The 21,075-nt window shown below is 44.3% G+C and overlaps 1 protein-coding gene across 1 annotated transcript; it reads right to left on the bottom strand.

Moving 5' to 3' along the window:
• Nucleotides 1-359: 359 nt before the first annotated feature.
• On the bottom strand, nucleotides 360-5,203 carry LOC137301985 (probable G-protein coupled receptor 139). Its single transcript, XM_067971700.1, has 2 exons — nucleotides 5,107-5,203; nucleotides 360-1,255 (listed from the first exon to the last, which is right to left on the bottom strand). Exons 1-2 carry the CDS (start codon nucleotides 5,201-5,203, stop codon nucleotides 360-362), a joined length of 993 nt encoding a protein of 330 aa, XP_067827801.1.
• Between the last annotated feature and the right edge of the window lie 15,872 nt (nucleotides 5,204-21,075).

Below are 21,075 nucleotides of genomic sequence, written 5' to 3'. Positions count from 1 at the left end.
CTAACCGGCGAGACACCGATTTGGTACAGCTTTTTGGAGGAGCATCATATTTCCGAGAGCAAGTTCTGGATTTGCGCTGCTAACTGCGAATGTGTGCCCGCCAGCAGCAGCTTTCCGATTTCCACATAAATACCGTGAGCCCTGTTAGCCTCAGCGATATGTTCATACCAAAATCCGGCTCATTATTTTTACTATTACTGTTTTCTTGCTTACCTTTACATTAGTGAGTTCCAATCCTTGATTCATTATTTATTTCCCTGGTACATCAGGTATATTATCCTCTTCCTCGACTGTGAAGACTGACACAAAGTAATTATTGAACAAGTCTGCCATTTCCTTATTTTCATTTATTTTTCTTCTCATCTAATTAATTTGACCATCATTGCGAGGGGATATTTCACTCCATTCCTCAACTCCTCTCTGAATTTCCTTTGGGTCACTGCATAAACAAAAGTGTTCGTGCAGCAACTCAGGAGCTGGAGCATGAAGCCGATTTCTGTAACAAATGTGGGCAGGGGAACAGGATATCCCAAATAATCCAACCGTCTCAATATAGAACACGCAGTGAACACCACCCATAACAGGATGAAATTCCCCGATATAACAAATAGTAAAACTATGGATTTCCTTCGGTTCTCCATCTCTGGGTCACTGGGACTCTCCCCACTGCTGGGACCCCGGATTCTCCTGCGTGCTCTGCTGGCCACGACAATGTGCCTGACCGTTAATACATTGAACTGTACAATCAAAAGAAATGGAATAAATGGCGTTAACACATAATGCATTAATTCAGTGACCGTCCAGACCAGCGAATGAGCTACAATGGGTGGGACACGGCAAAACCAGGGACTATTAGAAAGCCAATACTCATTTGTATACAGAAAATACCAGAAAATGTTCTTCAAGCCGCTCAGCACAGTCACTGTTCCTAGAACCAAAGCCGCCGTCTTCTCGGTGCAATATTTAGTTTTCAGCTTCTGGCAACAAATGGCCACAAATCGATCAAAGGTGAAAGTGACCGTGAACCAGACTGAACAGTCTGTGGCTGCATAAAGCAGGACGGCGTGGATATTACACATTCTAATTACCCGCAGAAAACTAAATTGTTCCCGATAAACAATCGGAATCTGCCTTAATATCAGATCGATGATAACGACCAGTAGATCCGCCGCTGCCATGGCCACCAGGTAGCGAGTGACACATTTGGAGAGACCGCACTTTCCCCGAGACATGATCACAATCGTCACCACGTTAACTGTAAGCAAGACAAAAATAGAAAAATGATTCACCAGACTCAGGAAAAACACTAATTTGATGCGTTTCCAGTGGAAGAAAGGAGCAGGTTATAGAACAGGGACATTATTGTTCTTCACAATAAACTGAAATGCGCCAAGAAATTTGCAGCTTCTCTTTTATTCCAATGATGGAATTGGATTATTTTAGCTGTGACGGGGCGTCCTGGAGATAGGGTTTGTAATCAGAGTAATGAATCGGCAAATAAGTGAAGCAACGGGATCAAATTCAATATGTTTAAAAACAGAAACTTAGTTTGGAATTAATACAAATGCAACCAATCGGAAAATGAAAGCCTCACTTTCACCTGAGCCAACGGGAAAGGAAAAGGTTGGACGTTTGCGGGATTGAATTGCAGCGTGTGTGAGTTCGCTATTGGAGTGATACACGTGACGTCAACATCCCGAGGTGGGGACGTGATGAAAGAGCCAGAGGAGGAAAAGGAATGGTCGAATCGCTGACGCCCTTTGAATGGAATCGTCAGCAAAGAACACCCATTGTCTGTGTTCATACATTGACCTTGGTCACTTGTTCAAGGCAGTGAGAGCATCTGTGCAATGACACAAATCAAACCCTCCCATCCAATGATTGTAATATTCACAAGAGATGGGAATATATGAACATAAACATTGCAAGAAGAAAAAACACCAAGGTCCATCGAGTTTGCCTTCTACCTTCCTGCTAATCGCATGATACAACGACAATAGAGTTGGTGGCTAATCATAGCAATCAATCTCTCTCAATTAATCTACAACAGACCCAGACATGAGGTGAGGAAAGCCCCAGTGTTGGAAACCTTTGGGAACCATAGATCCAAAATCACCTTTTCCTCCCAACGACGTTACACTTACCATATGTCATGTCTCACATCACTCATCCACTGTCCCCAAAATGTTATTTTCAGAAAGAAACCTAGGTAATTTGTGTTTCAATGAATCAATACTAACTGCTTCCACCAATTCGCAGAAGAGCCTGTTCCATAGATTGACCACTCAAACACTGAAGTACTATTTCTGTAGCTTAGCTTTGAATTCACCTCCGCCACTCACCACACCCCACCCTTCAATTGCAGACTGCGTCCTATGGTTCTACAGTTCTGCACAAAGTGAAACAGAAGCAGCCTGTCGTGGTCCACATTATCTAGTCTAGAGATAGTTGTTCCACTTTTCTGCTCTTGGTCTAAAATATTTTATATTTTAATTCCTGTTTGTTTTATATATTAGAAGTGAGGCGCAAGCTGATACTGTGCTCTCTGATTCGCAATGGTCAATCATTGGATGGACGGAGTTGGAGTCACGCTAAGCTCCATGAGCGGCAATTGTATATTTAGGGTCATGTGTGATGCTCCGCACCAAAAATACAAAGGTAGAAAATGACAGTATAATGTAATCAATTTTGCAGGCAAGTTTTCTAATTACATTCCAGGTAATATTGTAACAACAATCATTTGCTTTATATTGTTTAATAATATGGCTGGCAGTATAATACACCAACCAGCGAATTCAAAACGATCTGTATTCTCGTCAAATATTGTTAACATTGCTCTTTTCCATCGGTGGTGAGAATTGAATAAGCTTCCAATTCATATAGGGAATAACACACAGTGCAATATCGAATGAGTTCACTGTCAGAATACGCAACTAACAATGATTGTGGCGCCGATGAACATAGGAACATCGGAACAGGAGAAGCCATTCAGCCCCTCCTGCCTGCTCCGCCATGCCTGATCTGTGATCTAACTCCATGTACACGCCTTTGGCCGAAATCCCTTAATACCTTTGATTGCCAAAAAGCTATCTATTACAGATTTAAAATGAGCAATTCAGCATTATCAACTGCATTTTGTGGAAGAGAGTTCCAAACTTCGACCAACCTTTGTGTGTAGAACTTTTTTTCTAATCTCGCTCCTGAAAGTCTGACTCTAATTTTTAGACTGTGCCCCCTACTCCTAGAATCCCCAACCAGCGGAAATAGTTTATCTCTGTCCACCCTATCTGTTCCCCTTAATATCTTAGAAACTTCGATGAGATCACCCCATAACCTTCGAAACTCCAGAGAATACAACCCCAATTTGTGTAATCTCTCCTCGTAACATAACCCTTGCAATCCGGCTATCATTCTAGTAAACCGACGCTGCACTCTCTCCAAGGCCAATATGTCCTTCCAAAGCTGCGGTGCCCAGAACTGCTCACAGTACTCCAAGTGCAGTCTAACCAGGGTTTTGTATTGCTGCAGCATAAATTCTGCCCCTTTGTACTCCAGTCATCTAGATATAAAGGTCAACATTCCATTAGCCTTATTGATTATTTTCTGCACCTGTTCATGATACTTCAATGATCTATGTACCTGAACCACGAAGTCCCTTTGGACATCCACTGTTTTAAACTTTTTACCATTTAGAAAGTAACCTGTTCTATCCTTTTTTGATCCAAAGTAGATGACCTCACATTTGTCTACATTGAATTCCATTTGCCACAGTTTTGCCCATTCACCTAATCTATCAATATCGCTTTGTAATTTTATGTTTTCATCTACACTGCTTACAATGCCACCAATCGTTGTGTCATCTGAAAACTTTGATTTGAGACTTTGTATGCCTTCATCTAAGTCGTTAATAAATATTGTGAATAATTGAGGCCCCAAGGCAGATCCCTGCGGCACTCCACCAGTTACATCCTGCCCATTATTCCTACTCTCTGTCGCTTTTCGCTCAGCCAACTTCCTAACCAAGTCCATACGTTTCCTTCGATTCCATGGGCTTCTTTTTTAGCTAACAGGCTCTTATGTGGGACCTTATCAAATGCCTTCTGGAAGTCCATATAAATAACATCCATTGACATTCCCCTCACCACTACTTTAATCACCGCTTCAAAACATTCAATCAGGTTTGTCAGGCACGACCTACCTTTCACAAATCCATGCTGGCTCTCTCTGATTAACTGAAAAATATCGAGATGTTCAGTCACCCTATCATTAATTATGGACTCCAGCATTTTCCCCACAACAGATGTTAGGCTCACTGATCTATAATTCCCTTGTTTTCCTCCCTCTTCTTTCTTTAAAAGCGGCGTAACATCCTGATCAGAGATACGAAGAACTGAACCAGTCAGGCACGGTTATTAATACAGGTTATTTTTCGAAATAAATCCATTAAATGACCGGAATAAAAATAAACTGTAGCTCACTTAACCATTCTAACTTAACCAGTCAGGAACAGTGACACCAACGTAGAAGATGAAACGATGGAAAGCGTGAGAGCTGAACCAGATTGGTTCATCAATGCATGTTTAATTTTTCTGGCAGGTGTTATTCGTAGAAAAAAAACTAAACATGTCCTGCCAAAATTGCAGACAGTGTGAGTTCAGAAAACGTTTCTCACCTGACACTCGGACTCAGTATTTACAGAAGAATGTACATTTTTAATAAAGAGAATGAATTAGTCACATGACATGACCTGTCGTCTGAAAGATCACCGGGATCTTAATAAGATCGCCTGAAATGATACTAATAATGACCACTGAGGACACACTTTTCATTGAACTGACACCAATGAATGGGAATTCACATCAGTGGAGCATGGACCAATGTCAAACACACACAATCAATGAAAAGAAAGGAAGAAAGAATTGCATTTTGGTAGCGCCATTCACAACTTTAGGACGTTCCAAAGTGCTTCACAACCAATGAGGTTTGCAGTGCAGTCACTGTTGTAATGTAGACAGAGTAACTAAATAAAGAGCTGGACAGGCTAACGAAGATGTCACTACAGATAAACTCGGCTTCCTGAAGTACCAGGTGCAGATAGTAACTTACCCGGGACACCGAACGCAGCCAGGATGGGGAAGTAAATCTTTTGTATGTCATTAAGCGCCCATAGAATCTGGAGCTTGATCATGTAACTAAGATACATTATTTCCCCTTCTGCAAGAAACGATGATTCGATGGTTGGTCCTGATCCTGGGATAAATTCTCCGATTGACACAAACAGTGGATTTTCCTTAATTATAGCAGAGTGAATCCAACCGGGCAGAAAATCAGGTCCCGTGCTGACTGGGTTTAATTACAGTCACTGAACTAACAGGTGAAGTAAACAACTCTCATTCCATGATCTCGAACAAGAACAACAGAACTTCCATTCAGATGAAGCCCCGGAGACCAGGTTAAAAGCTGCACCTTCATACACGCATACAAGTACCACAATAAGTTGTATTGGCCGCAATTAGTGTGGGAGTGGGATTAGGTCGCTGATAGGATATGGGCAGCTGAGTTTCGCATGATCAGAATTTCACGGATGGTAAAGGATGGGAAGCCGATCAGTGGAGAATTGGAACAATGGATTATGGAGATGAAAATGAAAAAAATAACGGTACGTTAACATTGTGGGTATGTTACTGGACCATTAATTCAGAGGCCTTGATGAGTAATCCGGAGACATGAGTTCAAATTCTGCCACGGCAGCTGGGGAATTAAAATTATGTTAATTAATTAAAATCTGGAATAAAAAGCTCGTATCAGTCATGGTGTTCATAAAACTACCCGGTTGTGGTGAAAACCCATCTAGTTCATTAATGACTTTTGGGCAGGAAACCTGCCGTCCTTACCTGGTCTGGGCCGTTATTTGACTTCAGACCCACAGCATTGTGGTTCATTCCAAAGCCTGTTAAAAAAGTCATAACAAGAATTAAACCGGACAGGCCACCCGTCGTCGGACCACGAGGCACCGGACACGACAAAGGGGAAGGCAAATCATGCCCAGTCGACCCTGCAAAGTCCTCCTCACCAGCATCTGGGGACTTGTGCCAAAATTAGGAGAGTGGTCCCACCGACGGGTCAAAAAGCAGCCTTAAATAGCCATTCAAACATAATCATACCTTTCAGCCAACGTCCCAGACTCCTCCATCACCATCTCTGGGTATATCCTGTTCCACCGGCAGGTCAGACACACCAGAGGTGCCGGAACAGTAGTGCACAGTCATGACAGAGTGGCCCTGGGAGTCCTCAACATTGACTCCGGACCCCGTGACTTCTCATGACATCAGGACAAACATGGGCAAGGAAACCTCCTGCTGAATATCAAATACCGCCCTCAGCTGATGAATCAGTGCTCAACTTTATTGAACACCACTTGGAGGAAGCACTGAGGGTAGCAAGGGCACAGGATATACATTGGTTGGTGGACTTCAATGTCCAGAAACAAGATTGGCTCGGTAGCACCACTATTGACCGAGCTGGCCGAGTCCTGATGGCTATAGCTGACAGACTGGTCCTATGGCAGGTGGTGAGAGAACCAACACGAGGGGAAAACCTACTTGGCCGCGTCCTCACCAATCCACCTGCAGCGGATGCATCTATCCATGACAGTGTTGGCAGCAGTGACCACTGCAGATTCCTTGTGGAGACAAAGTCCCATCTTCACACTGAGGACATCGTCCATCGTGCTGCGTGGCACTACCACTGTGCTAATTAAATCGGAACAGACCTAGCAGCTCAAAACTGGGCATCCACGAGGCTCTGAGGGCCATCAGCAGCAGCAGAATTAGCATTCCACCAAAATCTGTAACATCTTGGACTGGCATATCCCTCACTCTACCTTTTGCAGTAAGGAAGCCTTGTTCAATTAGGAGTGTAGAAGAGCTTGCCAGGAGCGGCAACAGACGGACCTAAAAGTATGGTGCCAACCTGGTGAAGCTACAACACAGGACTACATGCATGCGAAACAGTGGGCGCAGCATGGTATAGGCAGAGATAAGTGATCCCACAACCAATGGATCAGGTCAAAGCTCTGCAGTCCTGCTGGATCTATCCATGAATGGTGGTGGACAATTAAACAACTAACGGGAGGAGGAGGCTCTGTAAATATCCCCATCCTCAATGATGGCGAAGTCAAGCACGTGAGTGCAAAGGAGAAGGATGAAGCGTTTGTAACCATCTTCAGTCCGAAGTACCGAGATCCCAACCATCACAGAAGACAGTCTTCAGCCAATTAGATTCACTCCACTTGATATTAAGGAAAGGCCGAGTGCACTCGGTACAGCAAAAGCGAATGGCCCCAAAAACATCCCGGCTGTCGTGCTGAAGTGTTGTGCTCCACAATTAGCCGCGCCTTTAGCCAAGCGACAAAACTGGCATTTACCCGACAAAGTGGAAATTTGCCCAGGTTTTCCCTGTCCATAAAAAGCAGAACAAATCCAATCCTACCAATTACCGCCCTATCAGTCTACTCTCAATCATCAGCAAAATGATGGAACGTGTCGTCGACAGTGGTATCAAGTGGCACTTATTAACCAATAACCTGCTCACCGATGCTCAGTTTGGGTTCCACCAGGACCACAAGGCTTCAGACGTGATTACAGCCTTGGTCCATATATGGAAAAAAGAGCTGAATTCCAGAAGTGAGGTAAGGGTGACTGCCCTTGACATCAAGGCAGCTTTTGACCGAGTGTGACATCAAGGAGCACGAGAAAAAATGAAGTCAGTGGGAATCAGGGGGAAAATTCTCCAGTGGCTGAAGTCATGCCTAGCACAAAGGAAGATGGTAGTGGTTGCTGGAAGCCAGTCATCTCAGTTCCAAGCCATCGCTGCAGTCGTTTCTCAGGGCAGAGTCCGAGGCACAACCACCTTCAGCTGCTTCATCAATGACAAAAGGCTGTTCGCAGAATTGGGTACTAAATATTCCTCGATACAAAGTGTTCAGGAAAGATATTGAAGGCAAAAGAAAGGATGGGGTGGGGGTCGGGGCGGTGGCAGTATTGATCAAGGAGAACATTGCCGTGCTGGAGAGAGAGGGTGTCCTTGAGGAGTCAAGGACAGAATCTATTTCGTTAGAGTTAAGAAACTGCAAGGGTGCCAGTAAACTACTTATTGTATTCTACAGGCCACCAACCACTGGGAAGGATATCGAGGAGGAAATTTGAAGGGCGATTACAGGGAGGCCCAAGAGATAGAGCGTAGTGATAATGGAGGAATTCAACTATCCTTATATAGATTGGGATAATAATAGTGCAAAGGGCAAAGAGGGGGAGGAATTTCCGAAGTGCGTTCAGGAGAACTTTCTTGATTGGTATGTTTCCGGTCCAACGATGATGGAGGCATTGCTGGATCTGTTTCTGGGGAATGAGGTGGATCAAGTTGAGCAAGTGTCAGTAGGGGAGCAGTGATAATAGTATCATAGGGTTTAGAATAGTTGTGGAAAAGAACAAGGAGCAATCAACAGTAAAAAAATACTTAACGAGAGGAGAGACAAAGTCAAAGATTTGCAGGCAAAACTGTATTCGAAAAATGAGCAGCCTTTAAAGTGGAAATGATTCTGCTACATTCTAGGTACATTCCGAGGAGCAAGAGAACGAGGGCAACTAAAGCTAGAGCTCCCTGGATGACGAAAGAGGTAGAGAGTAAATGCGGCAGAAAAGGGGGCCTATGGCAGTTATCAGGTAGATAATACAAGTAAGCACGTGGCTGAATATAGAAAGTACAGAGGAGAAGTGGAAAAGGAAATAAGAGGGGCAAAGTGAGAATGTGGTGGCGAACGTAAAAGGGAATCCAAATGTATTTTATAGGCATAACAACAGTAGACGGGTAAAACGCGGAGGGTTGGGGCCAAACGGGGACCAAAAAGATCTACGCATGGAGGCAGAAGGCATGGCTGACGCACTAAATGAGCACTTTGCATCTGTCTTTACAAAGGAAGAAGGTGCTGCCAAAGTCATAGTAAAAGGGGAGGTAGTTGAGATACTGGATTGGGTTAAATTTGATAAAGAGGAGTTACCAGAAAGGCTGGCTGTACTTAAAATAGATTGGTCAAGCGGTCTGGATGGGATGCATCCTAGGTTTCTGACGGGAGTAATGGTGTAAATTGCAGAAGTGCTGGTCATAATCTTCCAATCCTCCTTAGATACGGGGGTGGTGCCAAAGGACAGGAGAATTGAAAATGTTACACCCTTGTTCAAAAATAGGTCGCAGGATCAACCCGGCAGCAACATGTTAGTCAGTTTAAACTTGTCAGTGGGGAAGCTTTTAAAAACTATAATCCGGAACAAAATTAATAAACACTTGAACAAGTGTGGATCAATAAAGAAAAGCCAGCACGGATTTGTCAGAGGCAAATCGTGTTTCCGAACTTGATCGAGTTTTTGATGAGGTAGCAGAAAGGGTTGATGAGGGCGATGCGGTTATTATTGTGTATATGGATCATCAAAAGGCGTTTGATAAGTGCCACATCATCGGCTTCTCAGCAAAATTGGAGCTCACGGAATAAAAGTGGCAATGGCAGCATTGATACGAAATCGTCTAAGTGGCAGGAAACAGAAGGCAGTGGTGAACGGTTATTTTTCGGAATGGAGGAAGGTGTACAGTGGTGTTCCCCAGGCGTGGGTAGTAGGGCCGCTGTTTTTTTTTGATATATATAAATGACTTGGACTTGGGTGTACAGGGCACAATTTCAAAGGTTATAGATGACACAAAACTTGGGAGTGTAGTGAACAGTGAGGAGGATAGTAATAGACTTCAGGAGGACATAGACAGGCTGGTGGAATAGATGGACACATGACAGATGAAATTTACAGCAGAGAAGTGCGAAGTGATACATTTTGGCAGGAAGAACGAGGAGAGGCAAAATGCACTAATTTGCACACTACGAATTGTAGTGCAGAAACAGAGAGACCTGGGGATATATGCGCACCAATCTTTGAAAGTGGCAGGACTGGTTGAGAATGTGGTTAAAAAGCATACGGGATCCTGGGCTTTGTAGATAGAGGCATAGACTACAAAAATAAGGAAGTTATGTTGAACCTATCTAAAACACTGGTTCGGCCACAATTGATTGTGTCCAATTCTGAGCAACGCACTTCAGGAAGGTTGGGAAGGCCTTAGAGAGGGTGTAGAAAATATTTATTAGAATGGTTCCAGGCATGAGGGACTTCTGTTACGTGGATAGACCGGAGAAGCTCTGGTTGTTCTCATCAGAGCAGAGGCGTTTGAGAGAAGATTTAATAGAAGTGTTCAAAATCATTACCGGTTTAGACAAAGTAAATACAGAGAAACTGTTCCACTTGGCGGAAGAGTCAAGAACCAGAAAAAACAGATTTAAGTTGAGTGGCAAAAGAATCAAAGGCAACGTGAGGATTGTTTTTTATGCAGCGAGTAGTTATAATCTGGAATGCACTGCCTGGAAGGTTGGGAGTGGATGCGGATGCAGTCGTGGTTTTCAAAAAGGAATTGGATAAATATTTGAAGGGGAAAAAAATGCAGGACTACGGGTAAAGAGCGGGGGAATGGGACTAACTAGATTGCTCTTTCAAAGAGCAGACACAGATCCAATAGTCTGAATGGCCTCCTTCTGCGCTGTAACGATATTTATGATTCTATGGTTCTATAAAACCGGACACATAGTCTGGTGATTCCAGTTTACCCTCATAAATCCACTAATTTTCTTGGCAATCCCAGTAAATCCTAATAAGCTCAGATATATAGATTGGTGACCCCAGTAAACCGTATTAAATCCATGTATATCGGCTCGTGATCAAAGTAAACGGTAATAAACCAAGATATACAGGCTGGTGATCATAATGAACCCCAATCAACCTAAATATGTAGGCAGGTAGACAGAGTAAACTCCGATCAAGCCAGATATATTGGCTGGTGATCACAGTAAATGGTAATTAATGAAACTATATACGCTGATGATCAACGTTAACCCCATTGAATTTACATGCAAAGGCGGGTGATCACAGTACAACGCGATAAACCTAGATATACAAGCTGGTGATCGCAGTCAATCCAGATGCACCCATATGCAATGATAGTATCGTAAAAAATTAACGGCACAGAAGGAGGCCATTCGGCCCATCATGTCGGCGCCGGCTAAAAAACGAGCCACCCAGCTGAATCCCGCTTTACCTTATTTGTTCCGTAGCCCTGCAGGTCGCGGCTCTTCATTTGCACAACCAGGTATTTTTCAAACGAGTTCAGGAATTCTGCCTCTACCACCCTCACAGGCAGAGAGTTCCAGACCCCCACCACCCTCTGGATGATTTGTTTTCCACATTTCCGATCCAATTATTCCACCAATCACTTCAAATCTATGCCCTCTAATTATTGACCCCTCCGCGAAGGGAAATAAGTCATTCCTATCCTCTCTATCTAGGACCATCATAATTGTGTACACTTCAAACAAATCATCCCACACCCTCCTCTGTTCCAAGGAAAACAATCCCAGCCTATCCAATTATTTATGATAGCTACAATTCTCCAGTCCTGGCAAAATCCTTGTAAATCTGCCCTGCACTCTCTGTAGTGCAATTACATCCTTCCTGTAATGTGGTGACCAGAAATGTGCCCAGTACTCATGCTGTGTCCAAACTAGTGTTTCATACTAAAATATACTTGAAGAAAAACGGAGAGATCACCCGGCATCGGACCACTAGGCATCGGACACGACAAAGGCAAAACAAGCTCAGTCGACCCTGCAAAGTCCTCCTCCCTAACATCTGGGAACTTGTTCCAAAATTGGGAGAGCAGTCCCACAGACTAGTCAAGCAACAGCCTAACATAGCCATACTCACAGAATCATACCTTTCAGCAAACGTCCCAGATTCTGACATCACCATCCCTGGGAGGTCCTGTCTCACCGGCAGGACAGACCCACCAGAGGTGGCGGTACAGTGATATACAGTCAGGAGGGAGTGGCCCTGGGAGTCCTCTACATTGACTCCGGACCCCATGCAATCTCATGGCATAAGGTCAAACATGGGCAAGTAAACCTCCTGCTGATTAACACCTACCGCCCTCCCTCAGCTGATGAATCAGTCCTCCTCCATGTTGAGCACCACTTTGAGGAAGCACTGAGGGTAGATAGGGCACAGAATGTACTCTGGGTGGGGGACTTCAATGTCCATCACAAAGAGTGGTTTGGCAGCACCACTACTGACCACGCCGGCCGAGTCCTGAAGGATATAGCTGCCAGACTGGGCATGCGGCAGGTGGTGAGAGAACCAACACGAGGGAAAAACCTACTTGACCTCTTCCTCACTAATCTATTGTCGCAGATGCATCTGTCCATGAAAATATTGGTAGCAGTGCCCACCGCACAGTTCTCGTGGAGACGAAGTCCCGTATTTGCACTGAGGACACCATGCGACGTGTTGTGTGGCACTACCACCGTGCTAAATGGGATAGAATCAGAACAGATCTAGCAGCTCAAAACTGGGCATCCATGAGGCGCTGTGGGCCATCAGCAGCAGCGGAATTGTATTCCAGCACAATCTGTAACCTCATGACCCGGCATATTCCTCACTCTACCATTAACAACAAGCCAGGCGATCAATCCTGGTTCAATGAGGAGTGTCGAAGAACATGCCAGGAGCAGCACCAGGCGTACCAAAAAATGAGGCGCCAAATTGGAGAAGCTACAACTCAGGACTACATGCATACTAAACAGCGGAAGCAACAAGCTATAAACAGAGCTAAGAGATTCCACAAATAACGGATCCGATCAAAGCTCTGCAGTCCTGCCACATCCAGTCGTGAATGGTGGTGGAAAATCAAACAACTAACGGGAGGAGGAGGCTCTGTAAACATCCCCATCCTCAATGATGGCGGAGTACAGCACATGAGTGCAAAAGACAAGGCTGAAGCGTTTGCAAACATCTTCAGCCAGAAGTGCCGAGTGGATGATCCATCTCAGCCTCCTCCCGATATCCGCACCATCACAGAAGCCAGTCTTCAGCCAATTCGATTCACTCCTCGTGATATCAAGAAACGGCTGAGTGCACTGGATGCAGCAAAGGCTATGGGCTCCGAAAACATCCCGGCTGTAGTGCTGAAGACTTGTGCATCAGAACTAGCCGCGCCTCTAGCCAAACTGTTCCAGTACAGCTACAAAACTAGCATCAACCCGACAATGTGGAAAATTTCCCAAGTATGTCCTGTCCACAAAAAGCAGGAAAAATCCAATCCGGCCAATTACCACCCCATCAGTCTACTCTCCATCATTAGCAAAGTGATTGAAGCTGTCGTCGGCAGTCCTATCAAGCGGCACTTACTCACCAATAATTTGCTTACCGTTGCTCTGTTTGGGTTCCGCCAGGACCACTCGGCTCCACCTCATTGCAGCCTTGGACCAAATATGGACAAAAGAGCTGAATTCCAGAGGTGAGGTGAGAGTGACTGTCCTTGATATCAATGCAGCATTTGACCGAGTGTGGCACCAATGAACCCAAGTAAAATTGAAGTCAATATTAATCAGGGGAAAACTCTGCAGTGGCTGGAATCATACCCAGCACAAAGGAAGATGGTGGTCGTAGTTGGAGGCCAATCATCTCAGCCCCAGGACATCGCTGCAGGAGTTCTTCATGATGTGAAGATGCCGGTGATGGACTGGGGTTGACAATTGTAAACAATTTTACAACACCAAGTTATAGTCCAACAATTTTTATTTGAAATCTACAAGCTTTTGGAGGCTTCCTCCTTCGTCAGGTAAATGTTTACCTGACGAAGGAGGAAGTCTCCGAAAGCTTGTAGATTTCAAATAAAAATTGTTGGACTATAACTTGGTGTTTTAAAATTGTTTACAAGGAGTTCTTCAGGGCAGTGTCCTAGGCCCAACCATCTTCAGCTGCTACATCAATGACCTTTCCTCCATCATAAGGCCAAAAATGGGAAATTCGCTGATGATTGCACAGTGTTCAGTTGCATTCGCAACCCTTCAGATAATGAAGCAGTCTGAGCCCGCATGCAGCAAGACCTGGACAACATCCAGGCTTGGGCTGATAAGTGGAAAGTAACATTCGCGCCAGACAAGTGCCAGGCAATCACCATCTCCAAGAAGAAAGAGTCTAACCACCTCCCCTTTACATTCGACCGCAGTATCATCAACGAATCCCCCACCGTCAACATCCTGGGGGTCACCATTGTCCAGAAACTGAACTGGACCAGCCACATAAATATCGTGGCTGCAAGAGCGGGTCAGAGGCTGGGTATTCAGCGGCGAGTAACTCACCTCCTGACTATCCAAAACCTTTCCACCATCTACAAGGTACAAGTCAGGAGTCTGATGGAATACTCTCCCCTTGCCTTTTGAGTGTTGTAGGAGTGCAGCTCCTACAACACTCAAAAAGCTCGATACCGTTCAGGACAAAGCAGCCGCTTGTTTGCCACCACATCCACCACCCTAAACATTCACTTACTCCACCAATGGCGCGCAGTGGCTGTAGTGTGTACCATCCACAGGATGACTTCTTCAACAGCTCCTCCCGAACCCGCGACCTCGACGAACTGGAAGGACAAGGACAGCAGTCTCATGGGAACAACACCACATGCACGTTCCCCTCCAAGGCACACACCATCCCGACTTGGAAATATATCGCCGTTACTTCATCGTCGCTGGGTAAAAATCCTGGAACTCCCTACTTAACAGCACTGTCGGAGATACTTCACCAAACGGACTGCAGCGGTTCCAGAAGGCGGCTCATCACCACCTTCTCAAGGGTAATTAGGAATCGGCAATAAATGCTGGCTTCGCCAGAAACGTCCGCATCCCATGAACGAATAAAAAAAATTGCTTCTGTGAAGCACCTTGGGATATTTTATTATGATAAGGACGCTATATAAATGTAAGTTGCTGTTGCTGTGTTTGCCGATACTGTCTGTATCTCTGGCTGGGTTTATCTCTGTGTTTCGATCTGACGGTTGATTCTGAATGAATAACTGTGCTTACGTTTACACTGTGGAACCAATGAGCCCAATTTGTGATAAACTCCTCAATTGCAAACCGGTGTTCGGAACTTGGATGAGTGTCTATTCACCCTTTCTCCATGAAGCTTCCACCTGTCAATTTAGTAGAGGTGTAAATTCCTCCCAAATGGGCCCACCCTCCTTTGATGCACCTCTTGGGGCAGGAACTCGGATGCTTTGACATCAGAATTCGCCGCTCTGCCCATAGGTCTCTAATGTATCAATGTCAATCATTGGTCAGCTCCTCGAACACCATTAACAGCTGCCTTAATGGAGAGCAGCAGTCCTTTAAAATGAGTTGCCCTGACGGATTCTGAGGTCCCCTGCCCTGTGTGCTATCGGCAGAGTCAAGTTTCACAATTTGATCATCTTGGTTATCTGCAGAGCAGATACACAGAATGAAGAGAGATTCGTTCGCTTCATTGTTAGCCGTGTCTCTGTGGTATCCCTCTCCCCTCTGAGTCAGAATTTTGTTGGCTCAATCCCCAGGCAAAGAGAATTTAGCACATAATCCAGGGTGGCACTCCCAGTGCAGTACTGAGGGAGTACTGCACTGTCGGAAGTGCCATCTTTCAGATGGGATGTTAAACCTCGACCCAAGGCACTACTGGGAGAAGAGCAAAGCAGTTCTTCTCTGGTGCTCTGGCCAATATTTATTCCTCAAACAACACCGTTAAACGCCAGATAACCTGGTCATTGCTGGTTGAGGGAACTTGCTATTCGAAAATTGGCAGCCACATTTCCTACAGTACAACAGTGACTACACTTCAAAAGTGGGCATTGACTGTAAAGCGCTCTGGGACGTCGTGATAGGCGTTAGATAAATGCAAGTCTTTCTTCATTTTCATTGCAAGTCATTTGCTATTGCTGGCCCGCTATGATGACGAGCTAACAATGCAAATGCTGGCACAAAACCACCAATATCATCCCGTCTTTATAATTTGGAATGAATTTGATTAAATAATATGTTGTAGAATGGCAATCAGAAGATTCACGCTTGTCCTTCACACCAGGCTGAAATTCACAACCTTACCCCTCTTCCTGCAATCTGATTTACTCTCATTGTTTATCTTCCTCCTGTTTGTGCTGTTTTTTAATCCTTTTATTGTTGTTCTGTTTGTCTGCCGTGGAATTCCTCCTGCCCCTCATGCTCTCTCTGATGCTACAGTTGTGAGGTGAATTCCCTTTCCTTGCACTTCCCCTCACTCTCAGCCTGGCGTAATTTCTCCTCTGTCGCCGATCACACTGAACCAATGTCTTTCTCTTTTAATCTGCATGATTTATTTTTAGATATTTCAGCTTTGTTTCATTCATGTTTCAATTTAAACGAATTACTTCACCTTGATCACCGGTATTACATGCTACGCCAGGTAGCTGTCACCAATTGCTAAAAGTTTGGGTCTTTCATTCGACATTTTCTCAGGTACAGCGGTGTTGGTAACTCCAGTTAGGTGACTGAGCGTCTTACAACTAGTAATGTGTGCTTACTGCACAGTATCTAACTTTGCAATTGGATAATCATCATGTACTGGAACAACAGTACCAGCTGGAACTCTCAAGTGGACATACCTATATTTTGCAGACACACGCACATCTCCAAACCGTTTTAAAGGCGTACTGAAAGCACACTTGTCAAGATGAGACCAGATATAAATTGCCAAGATACTTTGATTCATATCCAGGATAAACATATAGCATCAGTTATTATTATAATTAATAATATTTTCTTAACTTTTCTTGGCATAATGATGCAAAATATTGAACACGCTACACTTCCTCACCTCTGTGGGTCGTCTTGACTTAAGCATTGCAAATTCTAACTGCCCCCATGCATTATTATCTTCTGAATCCAGCTTAAGATTGAGCTTGGAGTTTTCTATTTGAAGGCTTTGATTGCGAATGAATGTTTCTGACCCTGCTTTTATCTCATTCTGTACATCACCAGAGGCTCGGAACTATGGCAAATAACAATCATCCAAATGCCCGGGACAAAGACCATATTACCCAAGGTTGTTATGACATGGTATTTAATGGTTTTTTGTTTGATGTCTTGTTAAAAGAAACACAATTCAATGACGAGCACATTATCACTTTAGGCACAGTCCATGCGAATACACTTTGATTTAGAACACAACACTTAAATACAATTCTTTTGCAATTCTTTTTTTCTGGAAAAATGGTTAAAAATCCTAAAACGTTCCTGTCAAGTTGTGTTCTGTTCGGTTATGTTGTGATGTATTATGTTATGGGACTTTGGTGACACCATGTACAGGGTTTTGGTGAGGCCACACCTGGAGTACTATGTACAGTTTTGATCTCCTGATCTAAGGAAGGATATATTTGCTTTGGAGGCGGTGCAACGAAGATTCACTAGATTGATTCCTGGGATGAGATGGTTGTTCTGTGAGGAGAGATTGAGCACAATGGGCCGATACTTTCTGAAGTTTCGAAGAATGAGAGGTGATTTCCTTGAAACATGTAAGAATCTGAGGGGGCTTGACAGGGTAGATACTGAAAGATTTTTTCCCCTGGCTGTCGAGTCTGGAACGAGGTGACATATCCTCAGGATAAGGGGTCGGCCAGTTAAGACTGAGATGAGGAGGAATTCACTCAGAGGCTTGGGAATCTTTGGAATTCTCTACCACAGAGGCCTGTGCATGTTGAGTGATTGAAAAACAAAATTTGACACCGAGCCACATGAGGAGATATTACCATTATAAAACACTGGATCGGCCACAACTGGAGCATTGTGTCAAATTCTGGGTACAAGACTTCAGAAAGTATGTGCACGCCTAAGAGAGGTTGCAGAAAAGATTTACTCGAATGTTTCCAGGGATGAGGGACGTCAGTTAAGTGGAGGGACTGCAGGATATTGGGTTGTTCTCCCTCGAACAGAGAAGGTAGAGAGCAGATTTGACAGAAGTGTTCAAAATCATGAAGGGTTTAGATAAAGTAAACAAAGAGAAACATTTCCCATTGGCGGAATGGTCGAGTGCCAGAGGACACATTTTTAAGGTGACGGGCAAAAGAACCAAAGGCAACGTGAGGAAAAATGTTTTCACACAATCAATAGTTATGATTTGGAATGTACTGCCTGGAAGTTTGTTGGAAACAGATTCAATCGTGGCTTTCAAAAAGGAATCACCCGCAACCCCATGATCCCTAATCTTGTGTAACAACCTCTTGTGTGGCACCTCATCGAATGACGTTTGAAAATCTAAATATTCGACATCCACTGGTTCCCCTTATCTGGCTTGCTTCTTACACCCTCAAAAAACTCTAATAAATTTGTCAAATACAATTTCCCTTCTATGGAAAGTGTTGACACTGCCTAAACATATTATGATTTTCTAAATTCCTGTTTCTCTGTCCTTAAATAATACACTCCAGCATTTTCGCTAATACTGATGTCAGCCCAAGTGGCCTATGCTTCCCTGTGCTTTTTTTCCCTCCTTTCTTGAATAGCGGGGTTACATTTGCTAACTTCCGATCGACGGTGACCGTTCCAGAATCGAGGGAATTAGGGTCGATCAAAACCAATGCATCCACCTATTTCTAATGTCCCTATCCATGACATTTTATTGATCTATGTACATGAACCCTAAGGTCTCTTTGGACCTCCACTGCTTCGAGATTTTCACATTTAGAAAATACTTTGATCTATCCTTTTTAAGTCCCAGTGGGTGACCTCGGACATGATGTGATTTGTCGGCTCCTCGTCCCGTTAATTTCTCCAGTATTTTTTCTTTGTTAATCTTAATTACTTTAAGTTCTTCATTCTCATTAGACCCTTGGTTCCCTATTATTTCCAATATGCTTTTTGTTTCTTCTACTTTCATGGCAGATACAAAACATTTGTTCAACATCTTTGCTATTTCCTTAATCCCCATTTTAATTTCTCCTGCCTCTGCCTCTAAGGGACCCATGTTTATTTTCGCTAATCTGTCCCTTGTTATGGACATGTAGAATGTCTTACAATCTGTTTTTTTTATTTCTTGATAACATGTCCTCGTGTTCAATTATCTCCCTCAGCCTATATATCTGGGTTTCTCAGAGTTTACTGAGATCACCAGCCGATATTATCGAGTTTAGTGGTATCAGCAACGTATATGTCTGGGTTTCCCAAGGATTGATGGGGTCACCAACCTATATTTTTGGTTTTCTCATGGTTTTCTACTATCACTATCCCATATATCGGGTTCATCTGGGTTTCCTCGGATCACCAGCCTCGATATCCGTGTTTAATGGAGTTTACCGGGATCACCAGCGTCGTAATCCAATTTATTGTGATCACAAATCGAGACATCGGTATTTATTCGGATTAGCAGCCTATTTATCGGGCTATGCTTGGATCAGCAGCCTCTATATCGTGGTTTATCGGAATAGGACCACCAGCCTATTATTTGTGTATATGCCGTTTTACTGATATCACCAGTTTATATATGTGAGTTTAAAGGGGAGTTGACTATTATCACCAGCATAAATATCTGAGTTTCTTAGGGTATACAGGGATCATCAGCCTTCATATCTGGGTTTATTGGTGTTCACTGCGATCACCAGCCTATATTTGCTTTTATTCGTTGATGAGATGTGGGCTTCGCTGGCAAGGCCAGCATTTATTGTCATCCCTAATTGCCCTTGAGAAGGTGGTGGTGAGCCGCCTTCTTGAACCGCTGCAGTCCGTGTGGTGAAGGTTCTCCCACAGTGCTGTTAGGAAGGGAGTTCCAGGATTTTGACCCAGCGACTATGAAGGAACGGCGATATATTTCCAAGTCGGGATAATGTGTGACTTGGACTAGAACGTGCAGGTGATGTTGTTCCCAAGTGCCTGCTGCCATTGTCCTTCTAGGTGGAAGAGGTCGCAGGTTTGGGAGATGGCTGTAAATGGCAACAATAGAACCATTGGCAGCACCTGCTGTCCAACGAAAAATGGGAGCAGTGTTGATGATGTGAAGTTATTGAAATCAATGTTGAGTTCAGAAGATTGTAAAGTGCGTAATCAAATGCTTTTCCACGAACTTCCATTGAGCTTCATTGGAACAGTGTAAGGGGTCGAGGACAGAGAGGACAGAATGCGAGTGGGACGGGGAATTAAAATGGCAAGTCACCGGCAGGTCAGTGTCACGCTTGCGGACTGAGCAGAGGTGTTCAGCAAAGCGATCACCCAATCTGCATTTAATTTCCCCACTGTAGGGAAGTCAGCGTTATGAGCAATGAATACAGTATAGTAAATTGAAAGAAGTACAAGGAAATCTCTGTTTCACCTGGAAGGAGTGTTTGAGGCCCTGGACGGTGGGGAGGGAGGAGTTTAAAGGGGCAGATTTTGCATATCCTGCTCTCGCACGCGAAGGCGTTGTGGGGAGGAAAGCGGGTATTGGGAGTGGTTGACGAGTGTATCAGGGGGTCACAAAGGGATCAGTCCCTTCGGAATTCTTAAAGGAGAGGGAGGGTGAGATGTGCTTGGTGGTGGGATTGTGCTGGAGGTAACGGAAATGGCGGAGGATGATACGTTGAATGTGAAGGCTAGTGGGGTGAAAGGTGAGGGTAAGGGGACCCTATCTTGGCTCTGGGAGGGAGTGGAAGCGGTTAGGACAGAAGGGTGGAAAATGGGATGCAGAAGATCGGGGTCCCTGTTAACTACACTGGAGGGGAATCCTCGGTTGAGGAAAAAGGAAGAAATGCAGGAAGCACTGGTGTGGAAAGTGGCATCGTCAGAACAGATGGTACAGAGAGTGAGAAACTGGGAGAATGGAATAGAGTCCTTCCAGGAATCGGGGTGGTCGGAAGTGTAATCAAGGTAGCTGTGGGAGTCCGCGGGCTGATAATTCATATCGGTTGACAGCCTATCCCTAGGAATGGAGATAGAGAAGTCGAGGAAGGGAAGGGAACCTTCGGAGATGGACCTTGTGAAGTTGAAGGAAGGGTGGAAATTGGAAATACAGTTCACGAAATTTTCTACTTCGCATCGAGACCACGAATCCATGTTACAGCTATTCCTGAAACATGGCTAAGGGAGGGGCAGGACTGTCAGCTCAATGTTCCAGGGTACAGATG

The sequence above is a fragment of the Heptranchias perlo genome, chromosome 35 (assembly GCF_035084215.1).
Source record: "Heptranchias perlo isolate sHepPer1 chromosome 35, sHepPer1.hap1, whole genome shotgun sequence".
Taxonomy (NCBI): Eukaryota; Metazoa; Chordata; class Chondrichthyes; order Hexanchiformes; family Hexanchidae; genus Heptranchias; species Heptranchias perlo.
This window is presented reverse-complemented; position numbering and strand designations above follow the sequence as displayed.